We start from the raw sequence: 16,316 nt of genomic DNA, 5'->3' as shown, positions 1-16,316 counted from the left end.
TAGTGTTAATGCTTGTTAATCAAGTCTCCAACACCGCAAAAAATATTCCTAATAGCGAAATTAAATAAATTTTGACATAATCTCCTTCTAACCAAATAAAAATATTAATAAGCAATCTAAATAATTGCATGTATTTGAATTACGGGTCGGCCCACGAACTAGCACAACCCACATTGCTCAAGCCCCGCGGGCAACAGGTTTATCTGGGCCGAGCTAAAAAGCCTTATTCTTAAATGGACTGCAAAAACTAAAACCCAACTCCATCAGATTACAGGCCGGGTCGGGCCGACCCAACAGGCCTGGTCCATATTGACGGCTCTAATAATAATATTGAATGGCTTATTTGGAGTTCGAAGCGTAAGACCAACAACCAGTATCATTGGCCAAACCCGAGACCTCTGGTTAAGAATGGAATAGTTCCATCACTACACCACAACCCATATTGGAGCTCCGACTAATTCGGACCGTGCACTGCAGGGCCCATTCTGAGGGTGGCGCTCCCAACGAGATTTTCTCCATATCTAGGGCTCGAACTCGAGACCTTTGATTAAAGGTGGAGTAGTCACACCACTACACCACAATCTATATTGGAGCTCCGACTAATTTAGATCGCGCATTGCAGGGCCCGTTCTGAGGGGGACACTCCCAACAAGATTTTCTCCATACCTAGGGCTCGAAAAAGTGGAGTAGTCCCACCACTACACAACCCATGATGGTGAAATTGTGTATAATTTTTTTGGTGAAATTGTGTATAATTAAGAGAGTGTAGCTTCATTATCCAATTTTGAAAGGTAAAATGAAAATTATGTTGTGAAATTAAATGCTATAGTAAATATTCTAAAATTTTCTTTTATTTTTCTTTTATCAAATTATTCTTTTCCACTATTTCTCTTTCATTCCTCTTATTTCACATAGTATAAAAAGTTATTATGAAATGAAATCATTTAAATTCACATTTATCTTTCTGTTATTTGTATTTATAAATGCAACAAATCATAAAATTTCACATTTTATTAATATAAGTTGGAATTTTTAAATTCACAATTGATAATTTTACTGAATATATTTAAGTTAATATTATTTTAAATAAAATAAACAGTTAAGTTTGTTTACTTCTTCAACAGAATTTCTTTTCCTTTCTTCCTCCTTTCCCCACTTTCCTAAAAAAGAAAAAAAGAAAAAAAAATTCAATGCAGAAGAAAATATAGCTCAAAAATTGGGGAGAAAAATAGAGGAAGAAAAAGGGGAGAATTAATATTGAATAAATAATTATGGCATTTTTATGGTATTTTATTGGATTATGTATTTTGATTTTATCATCAACAGCACATTCTAAACCTACAAATGCAACTAAATCTTGCAGCAATGAAATCAATATGGTAATTTTTTTCAACCCTTTTTTTATATAGGAAAAATGAGTTTGTTGGGTGGAAATTGTGTGGAAAAAGGTTATCTTTAGTGGTTTTTGTAGAATTTTTTTGTTTGATATTGTGATTTCTTGATTATGTGGAAAAATGTAATTTTTATAGTGATTTTTGTAGAATTTTTTTGTTTGATATTCTGATTTCTTGATTATGTGGAAAAATGTAATTTTTATAGTGATTTTTGTAGGATTTTATTGTTTGATATTGTGATTTCTTGATTATGTGGAATGTTATAGTGTTGTGGTTTTTTTTTTTTTTTTTTTTTTGGTTTTGTTATGAGGGAGGTTTTAATAGTTAAGAACCATTTTTGGTGTGGTAACTGTTGTTGGTGGGAGGTGGAGGGTATGTCGTAGAATTAGTTGATGTGCGTGCAAGATCTTTTTTTTTTTCGTACCCGTTGCTGGTGGGAGGTGGCAGACATGTAGTGGAATTAGTTAATGTGTGTGCAAGCTGTATGAATATCATGGTTATGAAATAAAAAGAAAGAATCTTTTCTGTTTTGGTGTCTGTTGCTGGTGGGAGGTGTCAGGTATGTCGTGGAATTAGTTGACGTGCGTGCAAGCTGGTATGAGTATCATGGTTATGAAAATAAAAAGAAAAAATCTTTTTTGGTTTGGTACCTATTGATGGTGGGAGGTGGAAGGTATGTCGTGGAATTAGTTGATGTGTGTGCAAGCTGGTACGAATATCATGGTTCAACAACAACAACAACAACAAACCCAGTGTAATCGCACTAAGTGGGGTCTGGGGAGGGTAAAATGTACGCAGTCCATACCGCTACTTCCAAATATCATTTTTATGAAAATAAAAAGAAAGAATCATTTTTTTGTTTGGTATCTATTGTTGGTTGGGGGTGACATGTATTTGAAGGAATTAGTCGAAGTCTGTGAAAGCTGGCTTGGACATCATGGTTATGAAGATTAAAAAAAGAATCTTTTTTTTTGGTAGTGTTTATAAGATGATATGAAATGAGTGAAGAGGCTTTGCTTTTGGGTTCATGAATTTGGTGGCATTTGGTTCTGAAGTTAGAGATATTTGATATATAATGTTTTAATTATGTGCCGTGGTGGCTGAGTTACTCGGTGGGACAGTCGAGGTGTGTGAAAGCTAGCTCAGACACCACCGCTGTAAAAACGTTCAATTTTGAGGTGCTGGTGTGTGTGTTGTAAGATTACAATACAATGATTCATTTAGCGTTTCGTGTTTATTATATACTCTCTCCGTTTCAATTTGTCTGTCTTATTCTACTTTTTAGTCCGTTTTAGAAAGAATGCCACTTCTTTTTTTTGGCAACTCTGTAGTACCAACTTTCCATGTGACATGTTTAGGGCCGCAAGATTAAGGACATTTTTGGTACGTTCTATGTATCTCTACTTTAAGACCATGATATTTAAAAGTCTTCCTTGTTTCTTAAATTTCGTGCCAAGTTTAAAACTAAACAAACAAATTGAACGTTAGGAGTATATATTTATGGTTGTATTTAGAAGTAATGTGTACCAAAATTGCAACGTGATAGTATCTTTAAGAGATGGCATTTCATAAAACGGAGAAGATTGGTTTGGTTCATTTCTTTATTGGACTTGAAGTATTCTCTATTTAGTTCTTTTCTGCACATACGGAAACTTACCGGTGTTAATTGTTCTTTTTCTTCCTTTTTGTTAAAGATGCTGGTGAGGTTTTGGGTAAATGGTGCTGAGGAAGAGTCATTAGTTGGCACTACTGCTGCATTTGGGTCTGTATTACCGACTAAGACGTCACGTGCCTCCAGGATGCCTGCTGTTTATACACAGCCTTTGAACGGCTGTTCTTCTTCCTCCACTAAGGTATTTACTCCACATTACAGACCCTTAATTTTATGTGGATAACTGAAACATTGTCCAAGTTGCTGCTTGATTAAATAATAGTCATAGTTCTTTCACTGGCCCCAAGTCCTACTCTAAAAAAGGGCAGCCCGGTGCACTAAAGCTACCGCTATGCGCGGTGGCCGGGGAAGGGCCCCACCACAAGGGTGTATCGCACGCAACCTTACCTTGCATTCTGGTAGAGGCTGTTTCCAAGGCTTGAACCCGTGACCTCCTGGTCACATGCCAGCAACTTTACCAGTTACTCTACAACAACAACAACAACATACCCAATATATTCCCACCAAGTGGGGTCTGGGGAGGGCAAGTGTACGCAGTCCATACCACTACCTCAGATGTGAGATAGAGAGGCTGTTTCCGATAGACCCCCGGCTCAAAATAAAACAATCTAGACAAGGAAAGAGTCAGATGCGGTAACAACTCACAAACAATCTCCCATCATGAGATTTCATGATTAGTTTATGCGGACTGAAAAAATTAAAAAGGACAACAAAGAATTAAGTTGTCCTAAAAATTGATGCAAATCTCAACAAGGATGAAGAAATTTAAAGTGTGAACCAACCTCATTTATATCAAGGAGCAGTGAAGAAACAATTTTAAGAACTTCGATATAGAACTTTACGTGACAGCATCTAAATGTTAAGCCATTGAGCATCTCGTTGTCCCCTATCAGGAAGTTAAATTAACTCAAACTTCTAATCTCTGCATAGAACAACTTGTTTTCAGCATATAAGGAAACTTAAGAGTAAGTTTCACTTGTGAAAATAGAAGAGATACTTCTTCCTGGTGGGTCACAGTGGAGGGTTGAAATAGGAGAAAAGAGTAGAAATGGCGAGAGGTTGAGGATGATGTAGAACTATGTACAGGGCGGGGAAGGAATGATTTCTTGATAGCTCAAAAGTAGCCATAATCTTTCCTTCTTCATTTTGATCACTTTGATGAACTAAAGACATACTGGATAAATACCTTACTGAACAACCTTTTGTTCTATCTTGAGTTCCGTCAACATGCTCACCCCTCTCTGTCCAGCAACTCATCTTCATATAAGCTCGCTCATAGATTGTTTATAAGTTTTTCCAAGTGAAAATATTAGCAATTGTGAGTCTTGGTAATTATTTAGTCTTTTCTTTCTTGAGCTTGTGTTGGTTTTAGATACACAAATACAAGTGGTATTTTAGAGGAAAAATATCCTTTTTCATGGTACTATTCCAAAGTGGAACCACATGCTAGTGTTGAGGAATTTCAAATTATAAAATAGCCTGAAAGAGAGTTATCACTAGGATCTACTGAGAGTTAACTATTACAAACTGATTTTACTTTGAATAGCAGAGAAGCTGAAGTTTGCTTTATCTGTTTGGTTGTTGTAAAAATAGATTCGACAATGTCCTACAAAAAGAAAATAATAGTGGTGGTGTTTGTTATACATTAATAATGCAGAGATATCATTTGTTCTAGTTATCAGGCTCTATTGCGCTCATTCGTCGTGGTGAATGTGACTTCATAATCAAGGCCACGGTTGCCCAACAAGGAGGTGCAGGAGGTGTTGTGCTAATAAATGATAAAGAAGGTCGTAGCTCTGACTCGCATCGTCATCTTAGGTCTCAATGTCTGTTTTATATGTTTCCCCTCATTTCTTTCTGACACAACACTACTTTTTCCTTCATTTATTTAGGTCCTCTGGAGATTGCTTGTCCTAATAATTCTACCATTTCAAACGTAACCATTCCTGTTGTTTCACTTTCTAAGGCGGGGGCAGATATTATTGATGAATACATGAAGTCAGGAAAGAAAGGTAAACCCCTGCCTCATATGTATAGCTTAAATGTTTTGTTGAAGGTTAGCTTTCTTTTGGATTGTAATTTTTGTTGTTAAGATGTTGAGTAGCTTGTGATGTAATCTACTTTTCTTTATATTACATGCCTTAGAATTCATATTAATGAGTGCTTTTGAAGTATGAAAATATATTTATTATATCGTTGAGATGTAATCCCATTTCCTGCTGGTTAACTATTGGTACAAACCAGAGGTCCTTGTTGCATATATCGTTGGAATATCCTGTCGTATGACATTTGTGTGTTTGTAGAAAGCTTTTAGATGATTCTTCATCTATTTATTGTCGTATCTTGGTGATGTGCCTTCATTGCAAAAGGGATGTCGCAGGTTTATACTTTCAAAAAGCAGTTAAGCAATGAGTTTTAGGTGAAGGTTTCTTGTAATTCAAAGAAGATATTGTAAATTAAGATAACAAGGGATAGAGGTGTTGGAAATCTTTGCTTGTCTCGACAGTCTTGTTAGAGAAGCTTTTCCAGCATTTCAACATGAACAATCCACACCCATAACCTTACAATCGGTTGTCGATTAATTCATGTCATGTGCAGCCATGTTGGTGAAAAAGATGCAGATATGGTGTGAATGCTTAGTGTTCCATATTCTAGTTATGTGGGTAGTCCCTCGGACTCTGGAAGTAATAAGGAAATAGCTTGCCCATTCTGATTCTGCAGTTGCCTCCGTTGGAACCAATGAAGCAAATGATTGATCCATCATATTATCTGGAGAAATAGAAATACCAATAAGTTCGAACCTGCAGCTAATAATATTGATTTAATTGGCGCTGACATAATAAAAATATTTCTTCTATTAAGGAGGATTCCCCAAATCCCTGAAATCATGTATTCTACGGTTTACATTCATCTTGACATTACATACTCTGGTAATGTAGTGAGTAAATACTGTTCAAAAAAATGTCTGGTTACATATAGGTTATGTCCTAGGAAATCTCATTGACGAGCAATGAAATGGATCTTGAAGTTCTTAAACAGTACTAAAGTCTACAGATGTTGGTCTGACATTCAACAACGTAAAGATAGTGATTAGTTAGAGGCTATGTGGCTTCAGATTATGCGGAAGACTTAAATAAGATGAGATTTCTAGCATTTTACTTGTATGCTCGTCCTAATTGTTCCATTATTAGGAACCGTGCAAACTATAATTGCCGTTTTAAAATGAACCTTTGGAAGTTCAGCCTAACTCAATTCCTTTAGTCTTGAGTCAAGCTGGGGCGTCATTTCATTCTCGTAACGGGAATGAGTGCACCGCAAGACCTGACAAGTTGCTCCCTCTTCTCGCAGCGGCGGCATCTGTCTATTAAGTTAAGTCGTTTCCTAAGATTAGATTTGAGTCTTACTCGAACACTATGTTAAAAAGGACCATAGGCCTAATTCCAGAACTCAAAAACTAATTTAACATATATGAATTGTCCAAAACCGTTTAAGGAGACTACAACTTAAAAGCTAGTTCAACTTTTATCCTTCTTGATTTTTGTTAGAGGATCCACATTGTTTGAAGGATGGATTGTTTCACCTAATGAGCTTGCTTTGGGGGCTGAGTTAGGCTGAATATTCATTTCTTTAACATGGTGTTGGAGTCATACCCATTCCAATTCTTGGTTTACCTAATATTAGGCATCATGTTTTGTTGTCTACGCTTCAGTTGGCAGGCCTATGCGTGTGGGGTAGTGTTAGAGTCCGAAAGTGGTTGAGGATGAACTGTTTGTCTAATCCGTACCTCATGAGCTAATTTTGGGAGTTGAATTCATTTATTTGATAAATGTCATAGTAGTGGATTGCAAGCTGCTTTATTCACCTATAAACTTGTTGCCAGCAATTAGGTTGCTATTTACTCAAAACTGGAGTTTCCTTTAGTGGCATATGGAGCTCTGCTCAAATGTAATCCATGGAACTACTGAGATGTATTTTTATCTCATTAGCCTAGAGTTTCTCTCTTCAAAATGCCAGTGGTAGCTGATGAGAATGTGGACTTAAAAGCTGTGTTGGCTAACATCAAATGGCTTTTTATTTGCAAAGTTTGTTATAGTAACTCTGTAGTTGGTTCATATCTTTTGTTCCGATCTTCTTATTTCCTGTTGGTTGTTTTACCTCACTTGGAATACTTTTGATATATGGGTATCTTTTTCTTAATCCAGTGGAGATGATGTTATATTCGCCAGATCGCCCTATTGTGGATTACTCGGTTTCTTTCATATGGTTGATGGCTGTTGGAACAATTGTTTGTGCAGCTCTTTGGAAAAAGTTCACTAAACCTAAGGAAAGTGACGAGTATGAACTATCACAAATCCCCCTCACCCCCACAAATAAGAGAAATGAAAAGCTGTCTGATTTATTTTCAAATTTGACATGTTCAGCTTCTTATATTCTTTTAAATTCAGTTAGTAGCATCTCATCTTTGCTTTTGTATGTGACTATTTGTCTAAGCTTTTCAGCACTGAATCTTGATGATGATATAGTAAATTTAGCTTACTCTGGCTTGTGGAATTTGGATATAACAATTAGCCACTAGTTGTTGTCTTTCAAAACTTAGCTGCCTATGTCACAATAGCTGCCCCGGAAGTTGACATACATCTGAATTGACCAAGGTTGATATGTTCTATGTGATCTTTTCGGCTTTCGCTACTCTACCATTTGCTTTTCCGAATAATATGTTCTATGTTCTAGGTTCTGATCTGTGTTTTCCCCATCACTACCACTAGTAGGGTGTCACCTACAAAACACCTCCACTGAAAAATGAGGTATGCTGAAGCTAAACTGGATCCATTAAGTCCAGAATTTAAAAGGAATGGAACAGAATGGGCTCTCTAAGGATACGTTGCCATTGATGGGAAAACCTTCAAGATTGAGGAGATGGTTTGGTCTAGAGGTTCTTTTTTTCCTTAACAGAAAAGGTAAAGGTGTGTGAGAGACATACTTATACACAGAAGAAATTCTAGAGGTCTTGCCCAGTTTCGAGGATCTCAAAAACTGGCGACAACCACTATGGTGACAAGCGATGGAGTCCTGTTTGGTTGATGGAGCTACAATATATGGGGTGGGGGTTACATGTGGTAGATCGACTGAGGAAATGGTGTAGTGTTAGAAGACCTAATATTCTCAGGTGTGTGATTTTGAAAACAGTTATGTTGAATATAGGGAAGAGAATGAGAAGGAATGAAAAAGCTTGGTCATTCCCTCAAGCTTAGTTGGCAATGATTATACCTGAATAGAGCGGAATGGAACTGAAGATTCACATATGACCTCAATTGATCTGATTTAGATATAGTTGAACAAGTGATTTATTTATATCTATTATTTATATTTCTATGTTATGAGTGTAATGTGGACATATCGTTCTTGGTTTTCCTACTTCTAGTTGTTGTGTCAAATCTGGATAACACCCAATGATGGCATGCTTGATGATTAATAGCTGTAATGTCTTAAAAAGTGATCTGCTTTCCTTGCAGGATGGTGATGGAGCAGCCAAGGAGGAGGATGAAGAAATTCTGCACATTACTGCATGGACTGCTGTTGCATTTGTCATCTCAGCATCCACATTTCTGGTGCTACTTTACTTTTTCATGTCTTCGTGGTTTGTCTGGCTGCTGATAATACTTTTCTGTATCGGTGGAATTGAGGTATTCAAGTTTGTTTTTTCTCCATCTTGACTTTCATCTAAGCCAATACAATTTGGTCTGATAAAACCATCTTATTTTATGGCACTGCTTATTTATGCGTCATTGTTGAATTAGTTTATAGTTTGGGCCATGCATCTAGTATCTAACAGATGAGCAAGATAATATTATTGTGCACCTTCACATGATACGCAAAGAAAGTAGAATATAAACTTGAAGTCTAACTATTTTTAGACAAAAATGTGCTTTTCAATGCTTAATAATATATACTGTGATGTATTTTTGAATTATTATGTTACTGAACTATAATATTCCTCCTTGCAATATTTTCCGTGTTCATAGTAGTTTTTCCTGCTAATCTAAAACTACTCAGGAAAATGAACTAACATTGTGCTTAAGTAGTAACTGTTTCATAGCTGGTCTAGTTTAGCATTCAAGTGGACAAATATTTTATCATGCTCCCACTTCCTGCCTTAGACCCCTGATAAAAGTATTCAAAGAAACCTCTGGATTAGGGAGTGTTAGCTCCTGTAGGATATTGGATACAATCACATACCATAATGATCAAGTAAAGTAGATCGTCGAGACGATTTTTTGTTCATACCTAAGGATTTTCCAAGTCTTCACAAGTAACTATTGCTTCCCAGACATCAAACGTAGAGCTTGGAGATAGAAATACACTTGAATCATTGTAGTATTGCAAAGGCAGGAAAGTCCTCACATTTTGGCGTAACACACTGAGACAACATCCTATGTAGGCCCAACCACTTTCCATGGAGATGTACTTGGTTCACACATTACTGAAAGAAGAGGCATTCACTTCAGTGAATTGGTTCTTCTATTTACTTGTGCCAGATTACAAGGTTAAAATAGTTAAAATTAAATGCCATTATCAGTTTAATAGTTCAAATCAATCATTTGACTCTTGAATTGTGCTACAAATGTTAAATGTTTCTTGATGTGCGAGATTCATGCATTTCTGCGACCTGGTGGCTGAGTTATTGAACTTTTCTCTACAAGAGACTCTCACTCACCAGACCAATTTTCCTATTGGGCATGCAAAGTGAATTAGTAGGTTTGGAGTTGTTAGTTATTTGAAACACCTCAGTTGTGCCTGGCATGTTGTCACTTCCATATTATCTTTTTAGTCGCCCTCTAATAATAAAGTACTTGCACTCATCAAGTTCATTAAAGGTCCAGGGCATCATTATGGGTAACATTGTCATGGAAGTATGTTTTCTTAACCGCAAAGTCAAGGGAATGCACCAGTTGATGAGGTGTATTTAGGCTAAATATCCTGGCTGCATCAAAGACCTTATGTTATCTAAGATTCCCACTCGAGATTGTAGGAACAGCTGATCTAGCCAACTTTTGAATGATAAATGCATTTACCTTGATAATTGTACCTGCCATTATCTTTTGAAAAGTTAACCTTTCCGTCTTCTTATAGATGTAATAGTAATATGTGGACGTACAAGTCGATATGTATTACCTTCCATTTTCTGTAAGTTGAGGTGCATAAGTGTATATGGTGCTTGGGGGTTCAGTTTTCACATTATTAGCATACTTTTGATTTTTACAATTGATTTGTGCAACATATGCAATTATATCATGAACATATGCACTTTCTACGTTTTTAAGCAAAACTAATTCCTGTTAGTGTTTGGTCAACAGTGTTTCTGCTTGTTGAACTTTTATTATTGTTTCTTTCTCAGGGACTGCATAACTGTATAGTAACGCTCATACTAAGGTATGATGTATTGAACCATGATGTATATCTCATGTTATGTTCAGAATTTCTGATTAAATCTTTAACTATGCTTCGTACAATCTTTTAAGCAGCAAATGTAGTTGTAGAAAGAAAACATTGAAATTGCCGCTTTTTGGGGAGGTCACTATTCTATCTCTAGTTGTCCTAGTACTTGCTGTGGGATTCGCCATCTGGTGGGCAGTAAACCGGAAAGAATCATATGGTTGGATTGGCCAAGACATTCTTGTAAGCTAATCTATAATTTTTTTCCTGAACTGTTTCATATTGTTTGTGTGATAGACCGTTATTTGCAGTTGGATATTTAGTTGTGTTATTACTTGAATTATCTTTCTAAATCTGCGTTGTGATTTCTAGGACAGTAGAGTTTTATGCATCGTTATCACCAAGTCTCACTCTTCTAGATACTTACACCAGCTGAATACTGTTTAAAATAAATGTGAACTTTATTTCCGCCAGGGGATTGCGTTGATGATCACTGTTCTGCAGTTGGCTCAATTGCCTAATATAAAGGTTTGTTGGTAGCTTAATTCACCACTGAAGTTGATTTCTTGTTTTGCTTTACCTATGTCTACTAATATACTTTTCATTTATGTCATTTCTTCTCTTTTAGATCGCTACGATACTTCTCTGCTGCGCGTTTGTCTACGACATCTTCTGGGTTTTCCTATCTCCTTCTATATTCCATGATAGTGTTATGATTTCAGTAAGTTTTCTCTTTAGTTACAAGTTCAGTCTGGACTACTGATGCGTATAAAGGGGAGCCTTGGAGTAACTGGTAAAGTTGCTGCCATGTGATCAGGAGATCACGGGTTCAAGCCTTGGAAACAGCCTCTGGCAGAAATGCAAGTTAAGGCTGCGTACAATACACCCTTGTGGTGGGGCCCTTCCCGGGACACCTCGCATAACGGTAGCTTTAGTGCACCGGGCTGCCCTTTTTACTTCTTCTGGATTGCGAATCTTTTTCCGGGATGTCTTCAGTGGTATATTGGTTTGTGGTCAAATCGTATCATGAGTTAGAGGTCTAAAGGCATAGTTTCTGTTGTTGATGATGTCGTTGCTTTCTGCAACTTGTGTTATTGTATCAGCTTCTCTGGTTGGTCCGAGGCGATAATGCAAAATCCGTCTCTATTCCTGCCAGAATACAACGAGCTACTCCCCTATTTATGCCTGCATATTAAAAGTACAAGAATTTATAATGTTAATTACAAGCTAAACATTTAGCAATTCGTCTTTCATATGATGCTACATTGTTTGCTTATTTGTTTGTCATTGCTTAGCATACATAATATGTGCATGTTCAAAGTAGTAGTAGCTAAATAACCTTATTGAACGCTTTTGGTTGTTTAACTTGTCGATGTGGATTGTGGAAAATACACAAAATTACTCAAATGTTTTGCGCAGAAACAAGGTAATGATTTTTATGAAGCTGCTCCGGATTGTTCAAAACATAAAGATGTATCCGTGTGATTTATCTTTTATCTTTTGATATCTTAATTGCATTTTATGTGGTTAATACTGGTTGCTTTCCTTATTAAGCTGAGTTAAACGCGCTTCTTGCCACGCACTTCATACCAGAAGATAGTTTAATTCTTCAGTATCTGTCATTAATTTTCCGCGTGGTTGGATTTGGCCTCTCTTATAGGTTGCTAAAGGTAAGAAAGCTGGTGGAGAATCAATTCCGATGCTTCTGAGAGTTCCTAAACTAACAGATCCTTATAAAGGATTTGATATGCTCGGCTTTGGGGATATTCTCTTCCCCGGTTTGCTAATTTGCTTTACGTACAGGTATTTTTGCTCTCTTTCTGAAAGTAAAGCTTTAGTACATCACCTCGATTAAAACTTCATTTTTGCATATTACTTCTCTATCTTTGTTCTTACAGATATTCTTATTTTAGTCGTCTATAAGGAGAGTGACTATATATGAATTTTAATCGCAAATGTTTTGACGGAAATCCTTATTCGTTATGCAAACATCGCGAAATATTCCAGTTTACAAGTGTTACAAATCATTCCTATGACAATGGTTAAAAAATGCAAAAACAAAGATCGGATAAATGTTTGTGAGATTCATTTGAGGATGTTTTCAAATCAACTTAGCTTCTCAGTTTGTCTAAATTCACCCGTCCTTTCTACAGAGTGACGTGTATTTTAGTTTTGACTTCTGAATTTATCTCAGTACCCGTCCTTCTCAATCTTTTTTCGTTTGCAGATTTGACGAAGCTAAAAACAAGACATTACTAAACGGATACTTCCTTTGGCTGATGGTTGGTTACGGGACTGGTGGGCACTTCTCTTTTGTTCCTTCCTTCTTATTTTTCGACTTATATGTTGTTTTTTCTGGCTCTTTCTGCGTCTATCTGCTCATACTGTGTGTTATTTCATATCCGTTTTGTATATGTTACTGCTGGTCTTACTTGCTCGAGACCATAAGCACCGACAAAACTCAGAACTATCCTGTTTTCATCCCCGTAATTGAAACAGCCACGGTCCTTGAGTTTCATATTCTAACCTCTTTAACGATTTCAATACAATTCCTGCTTATGAATCATACAACACCGCATTTCATTCATTCATTCCTCGTCTTGATCAATCTAAAATCCGTGCAGGTCTTTGCATTACCTACTTGGGCTTGTATTTAATGCGTGGACACGGCCAACCGGCTCTCCTGTATCTCGTGCCATGCACACTAGGTATGACAAAACTATAACGACCACACAGTTGATTTTCATCAACTGTTAAAGTTTTTCACCGTTTTAAAACCTTTATCGTCTAGGAACTTGCGTGGTACTGGGAGCAGTGAGACGCGAACTGAAAGACCTTTGGAACAATAGCGAAGAAAAAATGGCTGAAGCGCGTCTAGGAAGCGCGTGATAAGGCTTTCGAAAGTATATATAAAGGTGACAAAGCACAAGCCATTAGTGTATGCTTCATGCTGCAGAAGTTGTTTATAGAGTTTGAAGTTTTACAAAAGAACTTTTTTTTTACTTTACTTTAATTTCCTTCTTCTCTTTTATGTATATTTAAATCCTTCAATTAATCTAACTGCAACTTTACCTTGATCGTTATGTAAATATAACAGAACAATAATGTTGTAAATCATTGAATTATTTTCAATAGCAAATAATTCCCATTCTTGTCATTATTATTACAAATAATAGAGAAATTCCTTATTGTAGATGTTTTTTTGTACTTCTATTACGTCCAGGGTGTGCAAAAATCGAACCGATAAAAAGGCTATTGAATTAACGGTTTACGGGTATTATCGTATTGGAAAGCTTGAAGCGTTTAGTAGCTTCCAACAATTAGGATTCAGTTTCTTTTTTCTGAACTAACATTCAATTCAAGTTTGAAGATTTAAAATGCATTGTGTAGGATTTTGACGGTAATTATAAGATTTCATTTTTTTATGTTTGTTGTTACTATTTCTATTTTATGAGTATTTTCTTATTGATCAAACCAAAAATCGAACCGTTAAGGATCAAAAATCGATAACCGATAAGAAAATACCTTATTGGTTGGTTATTGGTTTTACATATCTAAAAATCTAAAATCGGTAAACCAAACCAATAACACATAAAATCGAATCGAACCGATCGATGCACACCCCTAATTACGTCCTTTTCTATATTGTTGTTGTCATGAGCTTGTGAAAGCTTCTCAGAAGGGAAAATCGGTGGTTTAAAAAATTCTCGGGATTTTCTTCGACGTTCAGGTAGGCTAGGTTTACTCTTTTCGTAGATCAGCTAACTAAAGAAATTGCGAAAAAAAAAAAAAGAATTTCAAGCCATCTTTTTGCACATGTAATCCAGACGCCAATGTAAAGTCAAAAAATAAAACTCAAATTTATACTCCTTCCATCTCAAAATAATTGACGAGATACGTAAATAGATGAAGATTAAAGAATCAATAAGGGACATATTAGTTAAATCACACTCTTAATTAATTTTTTTAAAAAAAATTATGTAAAATTTATACTCCTACGTGCTAATCTAAGCTGCTCGAACTCGGGTGCGGGTGTCTGATATGGGTATGGATCTAGAGGTCGGATCCTTCACAATCTCAATTTAGAGATCTGAGGATGTGGACCTAAGATGGGTACGAGTGCGGAAATTCGGCGAAAAATAATTTAAATATCTAAAATAAAGTTATGAAACATAAATTATAAGATATTATGTTGAAAAGTTGAGGAGAAAATATTGTTCAAGAAGAAAATTCTGAAAGAAGATAAAAGGAAAAGTAATGACATAAATATTTCTATATACACGGTATTCCATTTTCTTCAACTTCACCTTAGCTTTTGTATTGATTACAAAATTACTTAAATCTGTCAGGACTTTCTCAGTCGATTTTGGTCAAAGTACCCAAAAATTAGTTGATCAGATCGGGTACAGATTCCACACCCATACCCATATCATGTTGACATGGGTACGATAACGAAAGTAAAGAATCCAAAGTCTTCTAAGTTTGCTTCTCCTCCGTCACATCTTTACTTGTCCAGTACATTAAAAATAAATATTCAATAATATTTATCGAGTTTAAAAAATATTTATTTTAATTAGTTTAATATACTCATACTTAAAAAAAAAAAAAAAAGACTTTTCGATGCATCAAAGCCCCCTCTACACGCAGGGTCTAGGATGATATGTTAATAATAAATATCCAATAATAACTGTCAAGTTTGAAAAATTTTATGTTTATTTTACCTTATTATTAAATATTATTCACGCCCAATGCATTTAAATTCATTTTAAACGACATTACAGTAAAAGTATCTAAATTATTTACTATTCTTAAAAATAAATCAGATCAATAATGAACAAGTAAAGATGGACGGAGGATAACACTAGGCTTTTAAGTTTCCTATTGGTTACTCCCTCGGTTCCTATTTACTCATCTTTTTTAACATTTTATTATAATTTAATGCTTCTTTTATTTTAATTTTTTACACTACGTTAATATTTTGTTTGGCCCCATATAACTAGGGTTGGACAAAAAATATCAAAAATCAAATTATCAAAATGAATCAAAATTTTTGGTAATTGGTATTCAGTAATTTGATATTTGATATGGTATTTTGGTGTAAAATTTTAATATTTCAGTATTTAAAATTGGGTTTGGTTCAAGCTATTAATACCGTTTGATATTCGATATTTACCTTATATATATATATATATATATATATATATATATAAAACTAATCTAATAGACAATAGTATTAGTCATTCCAAAAAATCTCCTGAAACTTGGTAATATATTCGAAAAAAAGAAACAAAAATAATACTAAATAAGGTTTCTATTAACTTAGATGCTAATTATTTTGAGACGAAGAGAGTACTTCCTATCAGTATTGTTTTTTTTTTTTTTCAAAAAAAATCATCTGTATTATACCTTTTAAGTTATAAAAATTTAAAAATTATATACTATATATTATACCGCCCGCCTTTGTTGAATTCCAAATTCATGGACCTTTGTTGCTGTTCTTTCCTAGTGTACTACCTGTTATACGTAGAGGGTGGTTGTTCGGTATTCGGTTTGTTTTTTAAAGTTTGGATTTGATAATTTGGTAATTAATATTTGAATATAGATATCATATATCATACTTATTAATATTGATTCGGTAATTTGATAATCAATAAATTAAATTTTGATTCGGTACGGTATTTGATTTTATCATATTAAAGTTGGAGAAGTGCAAATGTACGTTTAAACGTTAATTGCATTAACTATTCTTCTCATTTTCTCACTCATTCACCTCTCATTTCATATTCCAAAAACCACTAAGTTATAATAACAACCAA

General features: G+C 35.2%; 1 protein-coding gene across 1 annotated transcript; it reads left to right on the top strand.

Annotated features, from left to right (window-relative positions):
• Positions 1–1,097: 1,097 nt before the first annotated feature.
• LOC107864439 (signal peptide peptidase-like 5) lies at positions 1,098–13,657 on the top strand. Its single transcript, XM_016710802.2, has 14 exons — positions 1,098–1,379; positions 3,089–3,247; positions 4,742–4,853; positions 4,959–5,078; positions 7,269–7,390; positions 8,580–8,750; positions 10,463–10,497; positions 10,590–10,743; positions 10,975–11,028; positions 11,129–11,221; positions 12,161–12,303; positions 12,728–12,798; positions 13,125–13,208; positions 13,292–13,657. Exons 1-14 carry the CDS (start codon positions 1,272–1,274, stop codon positions 13,387–13,389), a joined length of 1,524 nt encoding a protein of 507 aa, XP_016566288.2. The 5' UTR covers positions 1,098–1,271; the 3' UTR covers positions 13,390–13,657.
• Positions 13,658–16,316: the final 2,659 nt, after the last annotated feature.

This window comes from Capsicum annuum, chromosome 3 (assembly GCF_002878395.1).
Source record: "Capsicum annuum cultivar UCD-10X-F1 chromosome 3, UCD10Xv1.1, whole genome shotgun sequence".
In the NCBI taxonomy this organism is placed as follows: domain Eukaryota; kingdom Viridiplantae; phylum Streptophyta; class Magnoliopsida; order Solanales; family Solanaceae; genus Capsicum; species Capsicum annuum.
The sequence above is the reverse complement of the archived record's forward strand: the minus strand, read 5'-3'. Positions and strand labels throughout refer to the sequence as shown.

What these genes read in the sequence shown, in the direction of transcription:
- LOC107864439 (XM_016710802.2), top strand. Translation starts at nt 1,272, where the DNA reads ATGGCATTTTTATGGTATTTTATTGGATTATGTATTTTGATTTTATCA. An exon ending in ATGATAGTGTTATGATTTCA is followed by an intron (nt 11,222 to 12,160) that starts GTAAGTTTTCTC and finishes CCTCTCTTATAG; the next exon opens with GTTGCTAAAGGTAAGAAAGC. An exon ending in GATGGTTGGTTACGGGACTG is followed by an intron (nt 12,799 to 13,124) that starts GTGGGCACTTCT and finishes AAATCCGTGCAG; the next exon opens with GTCTTTGCATTACCTACTTG.